General features: G+C 43.1%; 1 protein-coding gene across 1 annotated transcript in view; it reads right to left on the bottom strand.

Moving 5' to 3' along the window:
* Positions 1-26,158, bottom strand: part of CRLF3 (cytokine receptor like factor 3) — a 75,111-nt gene that overhangs the window by 33,591 nt on the left and 15,362 nt on the right. Inside the window, exon 2 of the mRNA XM_029600712.1 lies at positions 11,632-11,839. Within this exon, the coding sequence (XP_029456572.1) occupies positions 11,632-11,839 (208 nt within the window). The remainder of the gene's footprint in view (positions 1-11,631; positions 11,840-26,158) is intronic.

The raw sequence follows: 26,158 nt of genomic DNA on the forward strand, positions 1-26,158 counted from the left end.
AAAAGCCTGTGACCAACCAATTAGAAAACTAAGATCAGACAGCAAAGGCAAAAAAAAAAAAAAAATGTACTTTTTAGTGATTGGCACATGTACTCTTTGGGAATGTGCAAGAATAGCACTTTCTCAACGGATCTCACAATGTACGAGATCAGCATGGAGAAAGTGGAAGCCCACGGGGCCTGCACAGAGGAGGCAGCAGAATGGACTTCAGTGTCAGTAGCAGCAATCGGCACCTCCGCAATAGCCACGCGGCATCAGTGACAGTGGCAGCAGAGGAATGAGAGAGGTTCTGAGGTTGCTGGCAAAAGAAAGAGAGGGGGGGTCTACCTTTAGTGTGTGAATGTGTATGAATGGGACTCTGCCTGGGGGTGTATGTGTGTGAATGCATGGGTGCCTGCCTGGGGGTCTGTGTGTGTGAGAATGAATGGGTGCATGCCTGGGAGATGGGGAGGGAGTGTTGTGAACATGAATGGGAGCCAATAAAAGAAACCGACTGACAGATGAAGTTTGTAACGCTTGCTTGGACTTGAAGTGTACGAAATACCAACCTTCAATTGAAGATTTAGCCAATGAAATTCAGCAACAAATGAAATTCAGCAACAAAAAAGTCACTAAGCAGGTAAGGTAAGCCAATGAAATTCAAAAAAGTCACTAAGCAGGTAAGGTAAGCCAATGAAATTCAGCAACAAATGAAATTCAGCAACAAAAAAGTCACTAAGCAGGTAAGGTAAAGAATTATTTGTTTTTGCTTTATTAATAAATACAGTATATTTATTTATTATTGTTAGTTCTATTGTTACCTGTTTTATTGTTCAACTGTTCTATGTAAAGCCCACTACTCTTTTTGGGCATTTAAAAGTTGTATGTAAACCGGATTGATTTGTAGTTCCTACAAGAACTTCGGTCTATAAAAATTAAAAATAAATAAAATAAAATAAATATATTAAAATTATAACTTTGTTGATTAGAGCTACAAATATCACAAAATTATGGATTTTTCTAGAGGTGACACACCACCCGAGTTATGCTCGGTTTTTTTATGAATTTTGACACACTGAGCTCAAAAGGTTGGCCATCACTGCCCTAGATCATAATGGTGTATAAGATTTAACAAAAAAGAACTGATGTAGAGTTGAAAGGTAGACATAAACTAGATGATAATTGGGAAAATATCAAGAAATTAAGTGTGAGCTTTAGTTACAGAGATAAAGAGAAGGCATTGTTGAAAAGCCAGGTTTTCAGTTCTTGTTTAAATTTCTTGGTGGCAGTAGAAGTTCGAAGGTTTTCTGGTAATGAGTTCCAGAGAATAGGGCCAGTTATTAATAAAGCTCTGTCTCTCGTTTGTTTTAGGTAGTAGTTTTTTTATAGTAGGAATTTCAAGTAATCCTTTGTCGAGGGATCTAAGAGAACGTGCAGGAGTATAAGGATTAAAATTTATTCCTAGCAGTTCATTATTAGGATTCAAGTTATTGTGAATTATTATCAGAACTTTATATTTAATTCTGGATTGCACGGGTAGCCAATGTAGAGCAATCAGAGACGGGGGAGTCTGGCCACTGCATTTTGGAGAGGTTTGAGGTGATTGACTAGAAGTCCTAGGAGTAGGGAGTTGCAGTAGTCCAGGTTAGAGAATATAAGTGATTGTATAACAGTTCTAAAATCTGATACTGTCAGTAGGGGTTTCAGACGGTTAGTATTCGTAGTTTAAAGAAACCAGATTTGATTAATTTGCTTATGTGAGGTTTCATGGATAAATTTTCATCTATTTGGATGCCAAGATCTCTTACTTGAGTTGCAGGAGAGAGAAGGTAGTTTCCTAGATCAATGTTAGGGAGAATACTTTTAGGTGGGGATTTGCTTAGCCAGATTAGTTCAGGTTTTTTTTTTGGGTTCATTGAGCGTTTCAATTGAGAAAGGTTTTGTTTAATGGTGATCATATACTCATAAATAAATAAGATTGTTTTCTCAAAGGAATTTGTAAAAGGGATAAAGAATTGCAGATTGTCTCATACAGAAAGAAATTCAGTCCAAGGTTAGTTAACAATTTGCATAGGGGAAGCAAGTAGATATTAAATAAGGTTGCTGAAAGAGAGGATCCTTGCGGAACGCCAGTAGTGCATTGTAAAGTTTCAGAAAGATGATTATCAAGTTTTACTTGGAAGGATCTGTCAGTAAGAAAGGGGAACCATTTTAAGATATTGTCTCCAATTCCTATGTTTTTTAGTTGGAGGCATAGAAGATTATGGTCTACGGTGTTGAAGGAAGCAGTTAAGTCAATCAGAATTAGACATTAAGATTTGTTGGAGTCAAAGCCATGCAGTACAGGGTCAATTACTGACTGAAGAAGAGTCTCTGTAGAGCGATTCTTTCTGAAGTCAAATTAGTTAGGTATAGGATTTTGTCATCGTTATTTATTGTCTCCATTAGCGCACCCTTTTTAACGCTGCCTCTCATTGCATCAGTTGCCCAGGGGATGTAGCTGTTCACACTTTAGGAAAACAGGCACTCTCTGAGTATTTATTTTATTTAAAAAGTGTTTCTATTCCATCTATAACAGAAGATGTGCTAGACAGATTACAACAGTAGTAAAGTAATACAAACAGTTAAAATAAAAATTAATAAAAAATACAACAAAGTAAAAACAACAAAACATTTACATAACAAAATACATTAAATAATAAACAATAATATTAAAATCAAATTAAAGGACACACCTAAACAAACAAATGTGCCTTAAGAAGCTTTCTAAATATCAAATAAATATCAAATAAAATATCAAAAAAAAAACCACAAATAAAAGAGCCCACATCACACCTATTCTTCACAGCCTTCACTGGCTTCCTATAAAAGCCAGAATTACCTTCAAGACACTATCAATGATTCACAAGGATATTATGGGCATCGCCCATCTAAATCTAAACTCGCAACTCCGCCCTCATACATCACAAAGACCCATCAGATACAACTACAAAGGTTCCTTATATGCTCCCCCGATGAAAACTTCACTTACAAAACGAGCACTCTCCACAGCCGGGCCCACTCTCTGGAACTCATTACCGCCGGATCTACGCCAAGAGACTTGCCATCTAACTTTTAAGAAAAACCTAAAAACATGGCTCTTCCGGCAAGCCTATCCAGAATCACAAGAACATGCTGACACCGGTCAAAGAACAAAATAGTCCACCACAAGTTCCTCGACCACCCATGATCTGGACAGTCCACCTGTATTGAATACACTCTTCTGTTGATGCATTAGTTCGTTGAGCTCTTGCACTACTCATGTTTGCGCCCATCTACACTTTATTCTATTAACTGTATATCCCAAGTTACACTACCCCTATTTAGCCAGTACCCATATTTATCCACGTTACTTTGTCGAGTTACTGTTGCCTATGTAATATTTATTGATGTTCCTATGTTCAGAAACTCTGTTTATTGTAACGCCTTAACCGCGACAGTTTTGTTCTTTGGAAACTGACCTGATTTGATACGTGTATTAAGAAGGTCGGTATATAAAAATCCTAAATAAATAAATAAATAAATAAATATCTTTGTCTTCAAAAGCTCGCAATGCCCCAGGTATGGCATTCCATAAGGTTGGCCCAGCAACCATGAATGACCTATTGCATGTTTCTTGTAATCAAGCATAATTAATAAATGGAATCACTAAAAGACTCCTATCAGCAAAGCGTAAATTACACCTTTGAGTATATTGCTGTAACTGATCGGCCAGGTGAGAGAAACCGTTTAATCTCAAAACCATAAAAACAAGTAATAATAATTTAAACCTCAGTCTAAAATTTACAGGGAGCCAATTAAGTTCCTTAAGCCAAGGGGTAGCATGGTCACATCGCTTTCCCCCAAATATCAACCAAGCAGCTGAGTTTTGCAAGTCCTGCATGGCTCTCAATGGCACAACAAGCAGGCAAATAAAAAGAGAATTACAGTAATCTACAGAAGACACTACAAAAGCCTGATCAATGGTCCGAAAATCATCCTTATCGAGTACATATTTCAAATGGCATAGCAACCGCAGTTTAAAATAACCCCCCCTTCAAAATATTCTGTAAGTGGGTCTTAGAAGTAAGCCGACTGTCAAAACTTACACCCAGATTTCGCAGTTTGAAAACTGGATATCAATATCCGGTAACGACAAAGAAACAATGTTGTGTTTATTTAAATAATCCGGGTCACGGAAAAAACACATTGCTTCAGTTTTGCGAGCATTCAGTAACAGATGATTCCTTTGCATCCAGTTATTAATAAGCTGCACACAGTCTGCAATGTGAGCTAAGTTAGCTGACAAGTCGCTCTTTACAGGAAAATACAATTGCAGATCGTCAGCATAGAGACTAAAAGTTATAGACTGCGATTCAAGCAAGGAACATAGTGGCCTCATGTAAATATTAAACAACACTGCAGCTAAAATTGAACCCTGCGGAACCATACAGGGGGTTTCAAACCAACAGGAATGAACACCTTGCAAAAGGACCTGCTGTTTTCTAGATTCAAGAAAAGGGCTAAACCATGCTAGAACACCATCATTAATTCCAATTGCTTCTAGTCGCTCCAATAATACTGCATGACACACAGTATCAAATGCTGATGATACATCAAAATACAAGGCAATAACTGATGCCTGTTTTCCGTGCGCATCTTATTGCGTCGGTCCCCCCAGGGTGTATGTGGGGGAGGGGAGAGGAATGGTCAGATGGTAATGATAGTGGGGGAGGGGGAAGAATGGCTGTATGAGACAGAATGTGCACATAGGGGCGGATTTTAAAAGGGTTACGTGCGTATATTACGTGCGTAACCCCGAAAACCCGCTCCTGCACGCGCCGAGCCTATTTTGCATAGGCCCGGCAATGCGCACAAGCCCCGGGACATGTGTTAAGTCCCGGGGCTTGAAAAAATGGGCGGGGCGTGGGCGGTCCGGGGGCAGCCAGAGGCCTCTCCACTGCCACTGGGCCCGGGGATCGAGTGCCGGCACTCGGCCGGCAGACGTAAATAAAAAAATTAAGTTGGGAGGGATATAGGTAGGGCTGGTGGGCAAGTTAGCTAGGGGAAGGTGGGGGAAGGTAGGGAGGGCGGAAGGAAAGTTCCCTCCGAGGGAACGGGGAAAGCCATCGGGGCTCTCCTAGGGCTCGGCGTGCGCAAGGTGCACAAGTGTGCACCCCCTTGTGCGCGCCGACCCCGGATTTTATAACATGCGTGCGGCTAAAACGATGAAGCCTATTATGATGGTCATTTGTCAAAAGTCACAAGTTGATGGAAAGTTATAGGGAGCATCACATAAGACAAGAGATATCACATGGATGTATGTTGTTGGTCTAGTTAGTACATGATCATTAGTGATTACCAATGATCCAGAATAGCTAAATGGTTTCACCTACTGTTTATATATATATAGATGTATCCTCATAATGCCATACATTCTAACTCACTAATCTTACTGTTTAAACTTCTGGCATTCACATTCAGACATTTTAAAGTGTGTTTTTTATTTATATTTTCATTTCTCTTTGTATTCACAACTTGCTTGTTAGCAAACGATACACGTAATTTAGAGCAGACTTTTCTAACTGGTGTGCCGTGGCTGCAGAGCCCATCCTGCAACATCTTTAAAACAACTCAACCCAGGATCATGTGGTGTTGTGAGAGGGGAGAGATGTAGTTTTTCTCTCTTGGGATTTCTCACGCTTCATCTACCTCCTTCTGGCTATATTTTCTGGCGACCAAGGCATCTTATACAATGGGTGAAAATATCTAAAATCAGATTCTGCTGAATCATAACGAGTATGTCGACCTGTCTGGCTAAGAAAGAGAAAGATAATCCAAAATTGAAGGATTCCAAAATGGCGAACGCCCGTCCTACTGCAGAGCATGGAGTAGTACAAAATGTGGCGATCACTGAAATAAAGACAGCGGTTACAGACGCATTGGAACCGGAGTTAAAAAGAATCTTCAACAAACATGATGAAGTCTCAGTTACCTTGACGGGGTTCAAACGCCGCTTTATAGAGGTAGAACAACGTGTGTCGGACACGCAGGACACCTTGCACCAGTCCAAGACGGAGGTAGCTGAGCTCCAAGCAGCCCTGCACAAACATGACAAGTGGCTAAAAGACCTGGAAAATAGGTCTCGCCGCAATAAGCTACGGTTCATTGGACTGCCAGAATCCTTGAGGGAGAGATCTGACGGGCTTTCTGGAGTTATGGTTGCCCCAGGAGCTTCATTTTTCCAGAATGGATGGTAAGCTGCGTATTGAACAGGCCCACGGGCTAGGCCCTCTCAGAGATAATGTAGACAGGCCAAGTGCGGTTATTGCCCGACTGCTTAACTTCTCGCAGAAGGTAGAAATCATGCAGTCTCTCAGAGCGTGGAGACAACTGAGCTACAACGGAAACAAAATCCTTGTCTTTCGGGATTATTCAGCAAAATTGTCAGCCCAACATCGTGAGTTTACGCCTTTCTGTTCAAAGCTTCTTTCGATGGGCATTCGCTGAGCCCTACTTTATTCTGCCAAACTTAGAGTGGCTCATGCTGATGGAGTAAAATGGTTCCACTCAGTCACAGAGGCCAAACGTTTTGTAGAAGGATTAGAAAAAAAGACAAGCAGCAGTCAGCTAGGATCAGATGGGTGAACTGATTTTTCCCTTGAACTAGTTTAATATTAATCATTGAATCTGGATTTCATCAAACTGAGGTACTCTGTAAAAGAAATCTGGTTATACATAGATTTTTGCACCTTGTGACTGAACGGATCTGTTAATGCTTAACCTGTTAAATTATGCTTCAGTTGAGGGGATGGAGTCAAGATGGCGTCCAGAGAGGTAACGCTGTGAAGCTGCTCCCGTGATTTGGGTTTGGAACTTTTTCCATGGTAAAAAAATGCCTCTAAAACGAAAAGGAAAGCTAAGGACTTACCCCTCTACTCCTTCGCAGTCTACAGGACAGAAGACCATCACGCAGTGTATCGAAGGAGCAGCGAAAAAGGAACTGAGAGGTCCGGTTGTTGGGTCACAGGGAGGAGAATGTGATCCGACCTCAGAAGAGTTATCCCTCAGCCCGCTCGACATCCGGCTACCTCCGGCAGAGTGGGGAACATAGACATCGCGTTTGGATTCGGGCCCCAGTGGGGAGCTGCGAGACATCCAAATTGAGGGGGCCAATTTGATGGGAACCCCTATGCCTCCTGTGAATATCAAAGAGACGACAACTGGAAGTGGCCTGAGCCAAGGAGAGAAGGAAGGGGTAAGCCCAGGACAGTCACTTAATTTAAGTGTAACCACTCCAAAACCGGAGGTAGTAACCTTGGACTCGCTTTGGAGTCTAACTTCAGCTTTAGCAAAGTCTGTTTCAGATTGTTCAGTGAAGATAAACTCTGTTTCTCAACAGTTGGAAATGTTAAATAAGAACTTTGAGGGACATAGATTGGAGACATCAGAAAAAATTATAAATCTGGAAAATGATGTGAAGAAAATTAAGGAAGTCCAAGTGAATATAATCCAGGATTGTGGGGCAGTAAACAGAAGAATTGAGAATATCGAAAACTCCCTATGGCACTTAAATTTAAGAATAATAAACTTCCCAAGGGTGATTGGAGAAATCCCTAAAATTACCTTAAATCGTTACCTATCTGAAGTATTGGAAATCGCTCCGGAAAAGATCCCACCCTTAAAAAAAAGTTTATTTCCTGCCAGTTCGGAAAATACAGCTAAGACAACAAATGCCACAGAATGTAATGGAAAATTTAACAGATTTTCTGGAATCCTCCGATTACGAGATAGCTGAAAGGACAACGCTATTAATAACTTTCTTTAATGAAATTGATCAAGGGGTAATCATGAGGGCATATTTTAAAAAGATCAATGAAATCTTTATGGGATCTTGGATAAGAATATTCCCAGACTTTACAAAAGTAACGCAAACTAAAGAATTTTCTTGCTTTGAAACCAGATGTAATAGCTTTGGGAGCATCATATATGCTACGGTTCCCGTGCAAATTTGTGGTAAAATGTGAGAACAGCAGCTATATATTTTACCATCCTGAGCAACTGAAAAACTTTGTTGAAGCAAAAAGAGCTCTACTTTCTTAAAGAAGTAATTATTGATGTCATTTAGCAAATCGCTGCACACTCTGGACGCCTAAAAATTTCGGATATATACGTTTTTTCCTTTATAATCTCCTTTAATTTGCAATGCACCACCCCCGCATTCTGTTTGGGGTCTAATATGTTGTAAAGTGTTTGGGAAGCATATATTGTGGTGTGCATAAGTTTGTGAACTAATATTGATTTCTTTGTTCTAACATGATACATAATGTTTCAAAGTTTTAAATGCTTTGTAATTTGTTTAAAAATTAATAAAAATTAAATTTAAAAAAATTATGCTTCAATTTTTTTCATCCTGATCCTTGCCTTTTGTTTTGCGAGGCTTATGCAATTTTAGGACATAAGGTGGTGAGGGACGGGAGGAGGGAGGGGTTGTCTTACACACAAAAGTGATCTCCTTTAAGGGTATGGTTGCCACAGGGAGGGGAGGGTATTAGGGTACCTGAGGGGGTAAAATGTTTTGGGTAATTGCAGTAGAAGAAGTTCCAATACTGATTTTCATATTTCCAGGCTGTAAGCAGATTGGAGTTATTGGGTTGGTTCTTAAGAGGAGGCTTGAGCTAGGAGGGCCTCTTACTTTTCATGACATATTTATTTATACTGCTTCTTATACCCTTGTTTTAATGGGTGGCTAAATGTCTCAATCTGATGTTAAGATAATAGAATGTATGAAGAAAGGCAGATATTGCTCTGTTGCAAGAGACCCATGTGAGTGTTCTGGAACATCAAAAGAGAGATGGTGGTTTGGTGAAGTCAAGTATGCTTCGGCCACTACTAGATCAGCTGGAGTAGCCATTCTAATTCAAAAAAATCTTCCTTTTGTGATCAATCAAGAAATTGTAGATCCCAAGGGCCATTATGTGATTTTGATTGCTGAATTATACCGTAAATCATTGATATTGTGTAATCTTTATGCTGCCAACAATTATGACCACTCCTTTTTTGTGGAAATTTTTCAACATCTTCTCCTCTATTTAGATGATGGTTTGGTGGTGGGAGGAGATTTAAATTTATTTATTTAGGTTTTATATATACCGTCGATCCAGAATAAGATCACAACTGTTTACAAAATCAGCCTTTCATATTCTTCGTTAACAATCACATTCTGTGTCAGCATTCATAATTTAGGTCAACATTATGGCCGTTATATGTTCTTGTTCATATTCATACATATTCTTGGTCGCCATGACAGCAGATTTATAGACTTCATATTTGTATATTTTCAAAGTCGGTATTACAGTAAATGCGAATTCCAATTCTGCTACCTATACACTTTACATCATTCATTATTTATTGATCACTTTGCTACTATTATCTCTTATACTGACATTGAAGTTATCAGTATATTTGTATTTTATGTTAAACCATAAGCTTTTCTAAAGAGCCATGTTTTCAGTTCATGTTTGAAATTCTGTTTTCTGGCATAATGACTAGTTTGTGATCCAAAATTGGATAGATCTCATACAACCGAGGGGCAAAAAATACGAGCTGATAGAGGGACTGCATTTTTGGAGGAAGGTCTGAGTCTGGTGGAGGCTTCTTTGTCTTCAAGAGAAGGATTTCACTCATTTGTCAAAGGCGCATTCTTTATACTCCAGGATTGATTACATTTTGATCTCCAAGGGTATATTTTCTTATGTCACTGATTTGGCTAAGAGTGATATCAACTTATCAGATCATGTGCCAATATGGACTCATATGACTAGAAGCAATGGGGACCATCTGGGCCGTTTATGGCAATTCCCATATTTTCTAGCCTCTAAGCCACATTTTCAAGATTACATTAAATCTAAGTGGAAAACTTGTGAGCATCATAATGCCTTACACAAGGATGATCCTATTTTATATTGGTATACGGCAAAAGCAGTATTCTGAGGTGATATCTCTTATGTTGCGAAAAAATGTAGGGATCTTGACAAAAGATTGATAACCTTGGAATCTCATCTCAATAAAGCTAAGCACCTCCTGATCAGAGATAAGAGTTCTGCAATGGCCACAATTAAGGATCCCCTGTCCTTCTTTAAGAACATAAGAACATGCCATACTGGGTCAGACCAAGGGTCCATTAAGCCCAGCATCCTGTTTCCAACAGTGGCCAATCCAGGCCATAAGAACCTGGCAAGTACCCAAAAACTAAGTCTATTCCATGTTACCGTTGCTAGTAATAGCAGTGGCTAATTTCTAAGTCAATTAATAGCAGTTAATGGACTTCTCCTCCAAGAAATTATCCAATTCTTTTTTAAACACAGCTATACTAACTGGACTAACCACATCCTCTGGCAACAAATTCCACAGTTTAATTGTGCGTTGAGTGAAAAAGAACTTTCTCCGATTAGTTTTAAATATGCTACATGCTAACTTCATGGAGTGCCCCCTAGTCTATTACCCGAAAGTGTAAATAACCGATTCACATCTACCCGTTCTAGACCTCTCATGATTTTAAACACCTCTTATCATATCCCCCCTCAGCCGTCTCTTCTCCAAGCTGAAAAGTCCTAACCTCTTTAGTCTTTCTTTACTAAGGACATGACAAGATCTTCATCACAGGCCGTGCAAAAAGATATCAATGTGGAGCTAATGGTTGTTGCACAATAGTGAAACACAGTGACCAGACTTAGAGCCCAGGATTGCAAGGTTCTGGCAGGAGCCCGTATGCAAGGTCCCTGATCCAGGACTATCACTGCAATGACTGGGCTAAAACTGTAAGCTGGGAGGGGATATAAAACACGGTAGTTGCAAAGAAAAGCTTTGCAACTAACAGACGCCAGCTCTGGTTCCAAGCATGTTGGAAACCCTGTACGGCAGGAGTGGCCAACTCCTGTCCTCAAGAGTCACAAACAGGCCAGGTTTTCTGCATATCCACATTGAATATACAGGAGATAGATCTGCAAACGAAGGAGGCAGTGTGTGCAAATCCATCTCATGCATATTCATGAAGGACCTTGGAGGAGAGGAGAGATGGGGAAATGCAAAAGCATTCAAATATCTTAAAAGTATAAATAATACACAAGCAGTAAACCTTTTTCAGAGGAAAGAATGCTGTAGAACAGGGGTGGCCAACTCGGGTCCTTGAGAGCCATAAACAGGCCAGGTTTTCAGAATATCCATGATAAATATGCATGAGATAGATTTGCTTGCACTTCCTCCATTGTATGCAAATCTATTTCATGCATATTCATCGTGGATATCCTGAAAATCTGGCCTGTTTATGGCTCTCGAGGACTGGAATTGGCCACCCCTGCGGTAGAACAAGGAGGTTATTGAATGAGCATCATCATTAGAAAATATTTCTTCAAGGAAAGGGTGATGGATGAATGGAATGGCCTATAGGTGGAGACAAAAACAGTAACGGAGTTCGAGAAAGCTTGGGATAAGCACAGAGAATCCCTATTTGCAAAGAAGTGAGAAGAATAACAGAGATCAACTGGGGTCTACGCACAGCAGGAATAATATTGGGCAGACTGGACAGACCTTATGGTCTTTATCTGCCATTAGATTCTGTGTTTCGTCTCCCACCTTCACGGACAAGGTCATCCGCCGTGCTGACTCCATGTTCTATCAGCTTCTGGCAATCGTCCAACGGCTTAATATTCTCCTGCTCGATGGCGTCCACCTGCTGCAGCAGCAACACCAAGCGCTCGTCCAGCAGCTTCAGGAGCGTCCCCTTCAGGTCACAGAAGTGCTGCTGAAGAACATGTCTGCTCTGGGCCGCACTCTCTCTGATCTATTGAAAAAAAAAACACACATACATACAGAGGCTGAGAAAATGCAAAAAAGAAAACAATACACGGTCTTTCTCAAGAAGTTTAACCCCCAATCAAAAAAAAAAAAAAAAAAGAAAAATGTATTTTATGAAGACTACTTAATCCTCTTTCATGTCCTCACACCACACCTTGCGCATGCAACAGCTCCATCAGCTGAAAGACGGTGCTAGAGTCAAAATTGTTTTGCTATCTATCAGACATTTAAAAAGGACTTGAAAACTTGATTATTTCAGCAGGCTTTTGGAGATGCAGCACAATAATTAACACCAGGCGATAATGATGATTGCAATGTGCTTAATGTAATTTTATAGTGGCATGATATTAATGTTATTTTATTTAGTGTATTTTGATTGAATTTGTTTTATTCTAATATATTTGTGTTTTATTCTGATTGTATTTTCTTATTTTTTCTAATTTTGTTTTATTGTAAACCGGTATAATTGAATACAGAATATCGGTATAAAAATGTTTTAAATAAATAAATAAATAAAATCTTGTCCCGCAGTACTTGTCCCCATGCACAATGGATTACATGAGGGGTGGGGGAGATCTCAGAATAATCACCAATAATGCGCCCTGGGGCATCTATAAATGGTTTATGTAACAGAAGAGTCAAACCTCCTCATTTTTTTTTCTTATTCCTCTCTTACGGAGACTTGTATCTTTCAGCTTAACCCATTGTAGCGTACACCAAATGCTACCAATGGCTTAGATTCACAGGTCAGGCAAGCCCCTGATGCCAAGACAGCAAATACACCAGTATCCAAAAAAATCTTTAATTCCTCAAAAAGTGATATATTACCAGATGCCTACATTAGGCCTATAAATCCTAAACTCTCAAAACACCCAGAAAGCAACAGCAAGCCTCGGTTACAACATAATATGACAAAGCCCTCGCCAGCAGGAAAGGCTGCTTTAGATTGACAGCTTGAATCTAGGCATTTTATTATATATACAGATATCTAAGTATATAAATAAAATTTTTCCAGGCACAATAGGTAATCGGAAATTTTTTAAAGGCATCTAAATCAATAACCATTAGCATTTAAACAAAAATGAAAAACCAAAAAAATCATAAGAATAGAAAAACAGGTTCCAGTCCTTGTGCTCACTGGCAAAACAGCAGGAACACACCTGGACGGTAACTTAGGATTCTCCTGTCACCGGGCTGAGGAACATCCCACATACATGAAGGAGAGTAATGGGTAACTCCCAGCTAAAAAAAAGATTCCAATGGTGCAAGAAGTTTCCATAAAACGGACACAATCTGCTGTGCCACTCTTGTACTCTATGTCAGTAAAGGAGCTCTATTTGGGTTTTTTTAAGGTATGCAGTACACTTTGTTCCTAGGTATGATGGGAATGAGCATTCACAAACTGGTTACCACTCCTTTTTAATGTCTATATGGAGCCATTATCTAGGATTACTGGGATGCTGGCATAAGTTTCCAAATGTTTGTGGATAACATCCAGCTTTATATTTCTTCGGGAGCTTTGGGGAGGATAAACCAATGCCTGAGTAACATCAATCTGTAGATGGACGAGAGCAGATTAAAACTTAATCCCCAAAAGAGAATGAGTGACTTTGGATCCAGATGGATAACAGTACAGAAGTCTGTATGCTGGGACAGGTTTGTGATCCAAGTCAAAGATCAGGTCTGGAGACTCTGTGTCTAAACCTCCATGGTGAAGACAGATTTTTATTACTTGCATCAGCCAAGAAGAATTCAGCCATTTTTTTTTTTACCCAGACTTTGTGAAAATTGTGTACGTGATTATTATGGCACCCACAGACTACTGCAACGTCTTGTATTCAGGGGTATCATCAAAAAGTACAAGAAGACATTTGCGCTTGCTACAAAATTCAGACTAAGCTAAGAGATCATGTTACACCAATTCTAACCAGCTTCAACTGATTTAAGGTTTCGACTAGGGCGTTTAAGGTCTTGCATGACTTGGACCCTGACTGTTAGACGGGCAGATTAGTATGCAATGTGCCTTTTCACCTATTGCACTCTCAAGGCGTGCATTTTTCCTGCACAATACTGAATCAGTAGAATAAACTTCCACAATTGGTGTGCCTTGTACCAGATCCAATATCCTTCAAGTGAGCTTTGGAAACTTATTTACTGAAAATTAGTCAGGGAAAAATTCAGGAATATCTTTCTAATTTTTTGGAGCCTTGTTTAATTACTATTGATACTGCTGTTGTATTTTTTCTTTTATGTTATATTGCAATTTTAATGTGTATTGGATTATGTATGTTTTACTGTAATCCGACCTGTGCAATTTCATCAGGATAGGCTAAATATTGACTTAAATAATAAAAAATTATTGTTCTCAGGGTAAGCAGACCAATACACTAATTAAGGACAGGGGAAAAACAATCAAGGTCTATGCTAGAAGTTAGAATATACTTCTAAGGGCCTTGAAATTCACCTTGTACCTCTCTCTTGATTCAGAACACAGACAGGCCGATATAGTACGGTGCGCTCGGCCGAGTGCACTGTTTAGCATGCGATAGACTCACGTCAAAAATGCGTGGCCAATTATCCCTTATACAGTAAGGGGTTTAGCGTGTCAAAAATGGCGGCCAGCACCCCCGAAAACTAAGAGGTAGATCTTTAAACAATACGCGATCGCGTACTTTTATTGGCGCACCAGGCGCAAACAAAAGTACGCTGGATTTTATAAGATACGCGTGTAGCCGCGCGTATCCTATAAAATCCGGGATCGGCACGCGCAAGGCTGCCGATTTTGGGCAGTCTGCGCGCGCCAAGCCACGCAGCCTGCCTCCGTTCCCTCCGAGGCCGCTCCGAAATCGGAGCGGCCTCGGAGGGAACTTTCTTTTCGCCTGCCCTCCCCTTCCCCTCCCTTCCCCTGCCTAACCCACCCCCCCGGCCCTATCTAAACCCCCCCCTTACCTTTATTTCGTGATTTACGCCTGCCCAAAGCAGATGTAATTCAATGCGCGCCAGCGGATTGCTGGCGCGCCATCATCCAACCCGGGGGCTGGTCCGGAGGCCTCGACCATGCCCCCGGGCCGGCGCCACACCCCCAGCCCCGCCCTGAAACACTACGACACGCCCCCGACACGCCCCTTTTCAAAAACCCCGGGACTTACGCGAGTCCCGGGGCTCTGTGCGCGCCGGCGGCCTATGCAAAATAGGCGCGCCGGCGCGGGAGGGCCCTGCTCGCGTAAATCCGGCCGGATTTACGCGAGCAGGGGGTTTAAAACCCGCCCCTAATAGCGCTCATCACATACAAATGCATGTTGATGAGGCAATTAGTTAGTCCCCGGGATACTGAAAGTAAAATGTGCAGCCAAGCCACACATTTTACGCAACCCAGAAAAGTGTACAGAAAAACAGAAAAATACTGCTTTTCTGTATACCCTTCAATTTAATATCCTAACAATATTAAGTCGGAGGAACCAAAAATTAAAAAAAAAAAAAAAAAATCTGCCTGCCAGTCAGCAGTTTAGAAAAACGGACGCTCAATTTTACTGGCGTCCGTTTTCCTAACCCGTGGCTGTCAGTGGGTTCAGAAATCGACGCCAGTAAAATAGAGCATCGGTTGTCGGGACCTGCTGACAGTCACCTCTACGCTAATAAGGAGGCACTAGGGATGCGCTATTGTCCCTAGCGCCTCCTTATTAGCGCAACCCCTCATTTAAAGAAAGAATCGCATGTCCAGCAGAGGTGGCTGGGCACGCGTCGGGAGAGCGAGCACTCAACCCGGAGCACCTGCTCTCCTGCGATTCTTACTGTATCGGCCTGAGAGTAAGATAAAATAGGAAGAAAGCAGAACGTGTGAACGGAATATTACAAAATTACCCAAAGCAGTAACAGGCTGCAAATTCAGAGCTGGTAACTGTCTGGGGAGGGATCTGTGTAAGTATACATGTAGGAAGGAGGAAACGGTGATAAAATCAATACAGGGTGCCCATGGTGGAGATTTTATCCTGACAATAACCATTTATTTATAGACATCTGATAAACAGCAACATGCTAAAAAGTAGGAAATAAAAATTGTTTGTGCAATATGATGGTGAACGAAATTAGCTCCATCAGAAAGGATATGACAGCGAGCATAAGGTAGCTGCCTCCTGTGCACCTCAAAGATTAATTTAAGCATATGTTCTCTGCTTTCACAATTAGCTAATTTAGGACCTGATTTACTATGTTTTATTTTCATAGACATGGAAAAGGAAAAAGCACAAATAAATCAGTTTTTAAAGCACTAATTAGTACTAATGCTTTTTTATTGTAGTAATTCAATAAGCACTTAAAATCCAAATAAAATCATTAAGATCCTCCTTTATCATTCTGATTCATATCAAACACCATTAAAGTTCCTCCACTAAGCTGCTACCACCATTATGAACTACAGTAAAATTGGGAAGACTGCTGCACTAATTCTCAAGAGACCCCCGCCACATAGGAATCACACATTTAAAATCATGCGATTTGGCAATTTAAGATGCATAACTCTGACAGAAAAAAATAAAATAAAAAATAAAGACGAAAGAAGGGCTAGGATTAAGACACACAGAAGCAATGTTGCCAAGTAACAGGCGCGATGATGTTCTGAAGAGGTTAGCAACAGCTGGAGAGGGTTAAAAAAAAACCCAACAACCTAAAAACCAGACAGCAAATGTCATGGCAATTCTCCTAAAAGCAAACAAAAACCGGATGTGGTCTCATCTCTCATGGGAATCCTTCATCTGTAAAGCTGCTGAGGCGAGGGTCTGCCAGTAACAGGGAGCCCCACTGCCACTCAATGGCCGATTTACGGAAATGACAGCACTACAGCAGCAATCCTGAAATTAGGCACCATTTAGGACGTCTTAACCTGCTTGTCATGTAATCCGCTGTATCCTGTAATAATTTGCGATTCCACCAACGGGATATATGTGAATACGGTGGAACCTGGTAACCGAGAACAGTAGCTGAGCCCAAATGTTTTGCCATTAAAAGGTCTCGGCCGTTTACAACCCAATTACAGAAGCAAAGCCATGCAAATTGATCTGGAATTGTCTCAACCAGATGGGCAAATCTGGTTTCTTTAATTTGCATACATTTGCTCCTGCGCTGCAGAGGCAAAATGATAGAAATCCAAGAGACCAATGCACGTATAACATTTTACTGAATTTCTAGCACGCCTTATCGCACAGGGAGGATTGTCATCTCTAGCTTTTTTGGCATCTTTTAGATCTCCATTTTACCCCCCTTCCATTCCCTTTTAATCCCCTCTATCTTCACGTCATCCCTCATGCATACAATAACCTTTCCCGTTCTTATCCCCTTACCTCCACCAACCCTTCATTTATTTCATCGCCAGCATCCATCCCCCTCTACCTAGTTCCCCTACCCAACAACTTCAGAACTCACAAGCCGGCATTTCCTGCTGCCCCCGAGTTTTGAAGTTGCTTGCAGTAAATAACGTTTTTTTCTTGCGCCATGGTACATTATGCGCTGTATTATGCATTTCTCTATTACACTAAGTGATGCAGGAAGAGGCCATTTTCTATAATTTGTCTTGCATTTTTAAATTGCTTGCAATAGGATACATTTTAAATATTACTGTGAAAATGTGTCATGAACTTCAAAATCCATGTTGTCATCTTTGTATTAAAGCTGTACTGTCAGAGACATTTCTGAAGGGAAAAAACTCAGGGTATTCTAATAGTTTTCTAGCATTTTAGTGGTGGTTTGCACATTTTAATTAATTTGTCTCCCCTCCCCCCACTATTAGAAATAAATTAGGTGCAGTGGTGACCATGTTTTGTACCGTTTGTCCAGCTCTGCCAGTCCTTGTGCTTTGTTGTGCATATTATTGTTGCTATACCACAATCAAATGTTCCCTCTCAAGTGCATGCGACCTCGCAGCAGACTGGGCAGGACCCCCTAGTAGGGGCAAGAAATGGCAGGGCAATGAGCTGAGACCCGGGGAAACCAAGGTTACAATTTTACTTCTCACTCCTTGTGACCTTGAACCAGTCACTTTATCTCCTGTTACCGCGAGGATTCACTTCTGGGACAGAGACTTATGGTACCTGAATTCTAATATATTGCTTCTTCTGCAGTTTGGTTTGGGCAGAGGGGTTCTGCTCTGCGTACTAGCTGCTTTCAAATCTTCTTTTTGGGGTGGGGAGACATTTATGAGCAATACTCCCAAGTCACAGCAAGGGGTCAACAGCACCAGAGGCCCACAGTGCTACTCTAAAAATTATGGGGAAATTAACTGTAAAACAGGGAATAGTATTTCGTGATCCATTTCAACGTTGTACACATTGGGGGGGGGGGGGGGGATGGGATTGGGAACATTTCAACTATCAGCTTTTAGGTGAGCTCTATGAAAATGTCTCTTTAAAGTAAACAAATCAAAATATGCACCCAGCTAGTCACTTTCAAATATTTAAGGTGCCAGCTTTTTATTGGGCCAAGAATGCATTTCTTGACTAGCTTTAGAGAATTACACTCCTTTCAGCAGGTCAAAATAGAATGAGCAGGTAAAGGCAAAGGATGATGGTGCTAAAATATACAAGCGAGTCAACAGTCCCTTTTGTTCACTCTGTTTTGATTTAATAAAGGGAGCCTAACTTCTGAAAGCTAGTCCAATAAAAAAAAAAAAAAAGTAGCACGTTATATTTTTTTTTTGGTTGGTTTTATTTCCAGTCATTAAAGTGGACTAACACAGCAACAAACGCACTCCTCCTCAAAAGGAATGTCCTTAATATGCAAGCTCCGAATTAGTAGCACAGCGCACACTTTATCGCATGAGAATACGCCCATTTTATATTATAAATAAACTAAAAAAAAAAAAAAAAGTTCTGAACCTGCGCAGGAACTGTCTTTTGGTAGGGGAGCGCTCTCGGTTTATATGTGCTCAGAAGGAAATGATGCAACACCGTCCCAGTACAGAAGTGCGGCTCAGATCTCAGCCAGTAACGGTTGCAACCACCACAGGAAGCTCTTCTAGTTAAGCCCAAGTAAATCTCCTTTTCAAACAACAATTGTTACTGTGAACCTCTGCGCCACTCACACAGCTTCCCCCCACTTTTTAATTTCCTGAAACCTCTTCCATGACGCCATTTAGCTCCTACAGTTCCAGGTGACGAAAACGTACCCTCTTGCCTTGAGATTTTCCTCTACCTAAATTTATACTGCATTGAAAGCTAGGGAATATTGAAGCCTCTCCAACAGCACAGCTTAAAGGCAAAATTCATTTATATGAAAGGTCCATAGTCGAAAGAAGGAGAAGGTACCAGATTTAAGGAGAGCTGAAACCTATGTAAAATGTTTTCCGTGTTTAAAGAAAAGAAACCAGCTCTGAAAGAGTTTCTTCTCTCATTTTTAAATATGTTGCCAAATTTCTCTGCTGATGGCAGCATTGATGATGGGGGTCTGCATTAGCCCTTCAAAATGTCACTCGGGCATTTTTTTTCTTAAGTATGTTGCATTTTTAATTGCATTGGAAAAGGTACAGCCAAGCGCAACCGATATGATAAAGAGGAAGGAAGAACTCCCCTACCAGGAAAGGCTAAAGGGGTTAGGGCTCTTCAGCTTAAGAGAGCAGATTGAGGGGGATATGATAGAGGTCTATAAAATCAAGAGTTAACATAGCTGGGTTTAAAAAAAAAGGATTGGACAAATTCCTACAGAAATCAATAAACTGTTACTAACCAAGCAGAATCTGGTGAATTTTCAAACGAGTTACACATACAAATATAGCATACTATTGTAGCAATTTCAAAAGTCATTTACCCATATAATTTAGCAATTTTCAAAAGCCCACTTACATGGTTAAAGTGCATTTACATATGTAAAACCCAGTTTTAAGCGTGTAAATTAGGCCCTAAGACGGTAACTTTGATACCAGCACATGGGAGCACATGTATGAGCGTATGCTAGCTCGTGCCAAAGGACACAGCCATTTTAGAATACACGTGTGCATATGTGCACATGGTATAAAATAGGCAGAACGCGCATACACATGCACACAATTTTATACGGACGTGCACATGTGCGCGTAAACTCTGCAAGGACAAAAGGCCAAGGAGGCAAGGTAATTATCAGGACAGGAGGCCCAATGGGCCGTGTGGGAACAGGCAGAACTGGAGCAAGCACATTGACACAATTACCAGTTTCCCCAGTTTGTTCCCAGTTCGCCCAGGTAAAGGATAGGACTTCCTATCCCCCCTAGTTAATTAGCCTCCCTTTTACCCTGTTAGCCCCTACCTTAAAACCCCGCTGGCGAGCCTAGTTTATTTTTGTTTTAAGACTTCCGGTACACGCCATCCATGGCAAAAGTAAAGTTACGTGGTAGGGGACCCCGGGTCTTAAGTATTTATGAGCTGGTTTCATTCATAAATCCTGGAACGCCCATGCCCACCCAGACCATGCCCTGCCCCTTTTCTTGAAAAAAATCTTTGTGCACATACATGGGTACTTTTTAAAATCCGCACTGGCCCGACTTCTGCAAGTATCTCCCAGCTTTGGTGCATGCCGAGCTTTTAAAATTCACCCCGAAGGGAATAGCCATTATATTTCACTGTGTGATAGCAGCTTGGGATCCATTTACTGTTTGGTATCTTGCCAGATACTTGGGGCCTGGGTTGGTCTGTCAAAAAGTTGGGGAACCAGCTGGGGATCCCCCCACATGAGTAGGGCCATCTGTAGGGCAAGATTGGACAGGATCTTCCGCCTGGACCAGCCATCTCCCCTGCAGGTTTCAGCCCTTGGGTGCTGGTGCCCGGAAGGGCTTAGGCTACACTGGAGATAAGATGGGTCTAGAAGCCAGGGCTGAAACCGGAGACAAGGAAGGCCCACTGGAGTCTGGGGCCACAGGAAGGACTAGATGAGACAAGGACAGGGCTAGACAAAACAGGGAATACAGAGGGCCCAAAGGCCAAGGCAAGACAAGAAAGAACTAGAAAGCCCAAAGGCTACAGGGCAAGGCAAAAAATAGCAAGAAAGCAAGATAAAGTAAGCACTAGAAGGCCCAAGGCAAGGCTGAGCTCAAAGGCCACAAGGCATGAAGGCCCGAAGGCAAGACAGAGCAAGGCTAGACAGCCCAAAGGCCAGAAGGCTAAGGAGGCAAGGAAAGAAGCAGGAGAGGAGGCCCAATGGGTCGTGCAGGAACAGGCAGAGCTGGGGCAAGCAAGGAGCCGAAGAGACTTGATGACAAGGCACCGGGCTGTGACAGAGGGATGGCTAAATAGGGCAGGCCCTGCTGAGTAACAGACCTATCGAGAAGGTGTCTAGAGCGAGAGCAAGAGTAGTTCCATGAGGACCTCTGCTGGCGGGGAGGCTGCATAGCAGGCAGAACCATTACAATACCACTGTTTGGAACAGGGGACCGTTGGTCTAACCCAGTGTGGCAATTCTTTTGTTCCTTCCAAAATGACGCTCAAGGGGCTTATAGCAGTATTAGAATTTAGGTATAATATGCCCCTTCTCCAAAGAAGAAGGGAATCAAAGTGGATACCTGAGACAATGGGAGATAAAGTGACTTACCCAAAGTCACAAGGCATATCAGTGGGGTAAGCGCAGTTTGAACCCTGGTTTCCCTGATTCTTAGCCCATTGGTCTAGCCATTAAGTCATGCCTTCTCTTTTGTGCAGACAACAGCATCCTTTACCAACCAGGGACCAAAAATGCCCCAAGTCAAAGATAAACTCTGAAGATGTGTTATGATAATTATTTGAGCAACACTAGAAAAACTAAAATATGCTTCCTACTTATTCGAACCACAGAAACTTTACTCACCTGACCTATTCCCAACTCTGAATATTACAATCATACAATAAAGAGCAGGGAGAAAGTCAAGCTATTTTGTTAACAGGCATAAAACAATGAGTGGTGCAAAAGGAAGTTTAAAAAAAGACAAATACACTGAAGAAACACTAAAATAAACCTATCTAAATGCAAACCCAATTCTCTATAGTTTCTTACCAAAGTGGAAGAAGAAATTCACATTACTCCTCTGAGGCTGAGGAGAACCCAACATGTCTCAGAGAACTACATAATGGTACATAAGATTTGCCATACTGGGTCAGACCAAAGGTCCATCAAGCCCAGTATCCTGTTTCCAACAGTGGCCAAGCCAGATCACAAATACCTGGCAGGATCCCAAAAGGCTGATAGAGTCCACGTTGCCTATCCCAGGGATAAGCAGTGGATTTCCCAGAGTCCATCTTAATAATTGTTTTATGGACTTTTCTTCCAGGAACTTGTCCAAACCTTTTTTAAATCCAGCTACGTTAACTGCTTTCACCACATCCTCCAGCAATGAATTCCAGAATTTAATTATGCATTGAGTAAAAAAATGTTCTAATTGTCTTAAATAAATTTCCTAGTAAATTAATTGCATGTCCCCTAGTCTCTGTACTTTTTCAAAGGGTAAACAATCGATTCACATTTACTCATTCCATTTCACTCATTATTTTATAGACCTCCATCATATCTCCCCTCTGCCATCTCTTATCCAAGCTGAAGAGCCCTAACCTATTTAACCTTTCTTCATAGGGAAATCATTCCATCCCCTTTATCATTTTGGGCACTCTTCTCTGTATCCTAATTCTGCTATATCTTTTTTGAGATGCAGTAACCAGAACTGCACACACTACTCAAGGTGCAATTGCAGCACGGAGCAATAGAGAGGCATTATGATATTCTCTGTTCCCTGTACGTACCGGATTAGTCCAGACTCCTGGGTTTTGCCTCCGCACCAGTAGATGGAGACAGAGCAAGATTTGACTGGCTCTGCCATAAATACCAGGGTGCCACCCACAGTCTACCAGTATTACTCTGTCTCCAGCAGATGGTCCGGGTGCTTGGCTCACAGTCTGAACTGATCTTAAAAAAAAAAAAAAGATTTAGTTAGCTTGGCAGAGCTTTGTTTGCTTACTTTATTAAGTTTAAAAAAAAAAACCAGAAGAAAAGTCTGAGAAGGCAGAGAGTAGTCCCGGAGCGTCCAGCGACGGTCTGAGCCTCCCATGGGGTTGTCAGGTCCTGAGGGGACCATCCCCCCTAGTTCTGTAGGCTGCTGATGCGAAGGGTTGAGGACCCTGACTTTGTCTTTGACAGCCCAGCCAGGGTGATACCGGGGAGCCCGGCTCACTCACCCCAGCCAGACCGCTTCAGGACCCAACGCGGGACAGCGTCACAGGTTGGGGAAAAAAAAAAAGGAGATAATACTAGCAGCGTGTGGTTCGGCGGCTCTCTGTCTCTTGTTGCTGCGGCGGTCGGCATATCGCATCTCCTCTCTCCCACACACACATACACACACACACACACACACACACACCCCCCACTCTTTATTTTTGTTTCGCTCTCAACAGCCCATCCTCCTCATGCCACGCGGTTCGTGCTGCTCGGCCTGCGGCTCGGGGTGCACGCGCCTCTCGCGGGATGGGCTGTGTTCAGCCTGCATCCCCAGAGGCGAAGGGGGGTCAGTTCGGGGGGTGGTGGTGCGACGCAGAAGGATGGCAGTCACGATCGGGAAGCTATCTTCGTCTTCCTCCAGGCAGTTGCCGGTAAGCCGGGAAAATCCGCCATCTTGGGTTCGGCCTCCTTCGCGGCGCCAATTGTGGTGGGGGCAAGGAATTCCCCGCCCTCCCTCTCTCCACAGAGACCGGTTCCCCGGCCTGTTTCGCCGGCAGGGGCAGCAGGGGGAGGGCAAGGGGACGACACAGGGACAGATTCTGACATCTCCTTTTCTTCCTTTTCTTCGGATTTTATCCTGGCTATGCATAGGGCCTTTAAGGAACGCAAAGCCTATAAGCAGCATTCGCCTAAGTCCGGGGGCTCTGAGGGCCCCCCTCCTGTAGACAAGGGTCGACCCCTGTCGGCGGACCTGGGGGGGCCTTCCAGGACAAAGTGTCTGTTACGGGCTATTCCTCCCCAGGAGGATACGGACTCTCCCTCCGAGTCTACGGATCATGAGGGGCCACCCCCGTGGGGGGTAGAGGGAGACGGCGCTCAGTCGCAGGGTGCGACAAGGCAGAGCCATGTCTCTGAGGTCAATGACCCTAGGGTGGTCCGCCTCTTCCGCAGAGACGAGCTGGGATTCCTCATTCCTGCTATTTTGGAGGAGTTGGGAATTGCTACGCCTCCTGAGGAGTCTCGTCTCGGTTCGATGGACCCAGTGTTGTTGGGGCTGAGTAGTCCTCCCACGACATTTCCTTTTCATTTTTCCGCTACGGACCTTCTCTTTCGCGAGTGGGATACCCCGGATTTGGGGTTGAAGGTCACAAAGGCTATGGATAAGCTTTATCCTCTGCCTGAGGACGCCCTGGAAGTTCTTCGGGTTCCAAAGGTAGATGCGGCCGTTTCAGCGGTGATGAAGAGGACTAATATTCTGGTCACGGGGGCCACGGCACTGAAGGGCCTACAGGATCGGAAGCTGGAGGTCCAGCTTAAAAAGATCTTCGAAGTATCCGCTCTAGGGGTCCGGGCAGCAATTTGTAGCAATTTTGCTCTGCAGGCAGGGCTGCGTTGGGTGCAACAACTGCTCGCCAATGAGGGCCTTTCGGAGGAGGAAGCCCGACAGGCTGGCCGTCTCGAGACGGTAGTGGCTTATAGTGCCCACACGCTGTACATATCTCCTGTGAACTTCGGCTCGTTCCATGGTCTCGGCGAGATGGCTATTGTGGTTACGGAACTGGTCCGCAAATGGAGCCTCCAAATCCCGGCTGGGGTCTTTACCCTTTAAAGGCAAACTTCTATTTGGAAAGGAATTGGAGGATATGATTCAGTTACTGGGCGAAAATAAGGTTCATCGACTCCCGGAGGACAGAACACGTTCCAGGGGATCTTTCTCAGCTAAGTCCAGGTTTCGGGGAACTCGAAAAGCTCGTACTCCTTGTCCTAGTACCTCTTCCCCTTCCTTTCATCCTGTGGGTGGCAGGCAGCAGTCACAGTCTTTTCGAGAAGACATTTCGGTAAACCTGCTTCCTCCCAGTCGGCTCCTGGTGGTAAGGCTGCACAATGATGTCCGGCCAGTCCATTCCTCTGTACCGAAGGTAGGGGGCAGATTGTCTCTTTTTTACGAGGAATGGACCACAATCACGTCGGACCAGTGGGTGCTCTCCGTGATAAAACATGGCTACGCTTTAGATTTTGCACGCCGTCACAACCCACGATTTTTCACGTCCCCGTGTGGATATGCCGACAAATGTCAAACGGTCCAACAGACTTTGCTTCGACTGTTGGATCTAGGGGCAATCATTCCGGTACCACCTCCGGAGCAACGAAGAGGACACTATTCCATTTACTTCGTCATTCCAAAGAAGGAAGGGTCCTTCCGTCCCATACTAGATCTAAAGTGCGTCAACAGATGCCTTCGGATCCCATGCTTTCGCATGGAAACGTTGCGTTCCATCATTGCTATCGTTCGCCCGAGGGAGTTCCTGGCTTCACTGGATCTGACGGAGGCATATTTGCACATCAGGATCAGGGAGGATCATCAGAAGTATCTCAGATTCTTCGTGTTGGGGAAGCATTATCAATTTCAAGCATTACCGTTCGGTCTGGCGACAGCCCCCAGAACCTTCACCAAAATAATGGTGGTAGTTGCAGCACAGCTTCGACGGGAGGGTTTGTTGGTGCATCCGTATCTGGACGATTGGTTGATTCGAGCAAAATCCGAGACCCTGTGTCATTCGGCGATACACCGGGTGCTACAGTTGTTGAGGTCCCTCGGTTGGGTGGTCAACACAGCCAAAAGTCAGCTCATTCCCTCTCAGTCGCTGGAGTTTTTGGGAGCTTTATTTGACACAAGTCAGGGGAAGGTCTATCTCTCCTCCGGTCGCAGCCTCAAGTTGCAGGGACAAGTCCGGTCCTTGCTGGAGAAACAACCGCCGACAGTTTGGGATTACCTGCAGATGATAGGTTCCATGGCTTCGACGCTGGAACTGGTCCCTTGGTCTTTCACGCACATGCGGCCCTTACAATCAGCGTTACTTTCCCGCTGGAGTCCGGTGTCCGAGCAGTTCTACCTTCCGTTGCGATTGACGAACCTGGCACGCTCCAGTCTAGTGTGGTGGCTGAGTTCAGGCAATCTCCTCCGGGGTGTTCCGCTCGTGGTGACGGAGTGGACGGTGGTCACCACAGATGCGAGCCTCTCAGGTTGGGGAGTGGTGTGCTTGCAGAAGTCAGTACAGGGGCTCTGGTCCCCGGCCGAGTCTCGCTGGTCGATCAACCGCTTGGAGACCAGAGCAGTGCGCCTGGCGTTGCAGGCCTTTCTCCCTCTGATTCAGGGGAAGTCGGTCAG

This window comes from Rhinatrema bivittatum, chromosome 4 (genome assembly GCF_901001135.1).
Source record: "Rhinatrema bivittatum chromosome 4, aRhiBiv1.1, whole genome shotgun sequence".
Lineage (NCBI taxonomy): Eukaryota > Metazoa > Chordata > Amphibia > Gymnophiona > Rhinatrematidae > Rhinatrema > Rhinatrema bivittatum.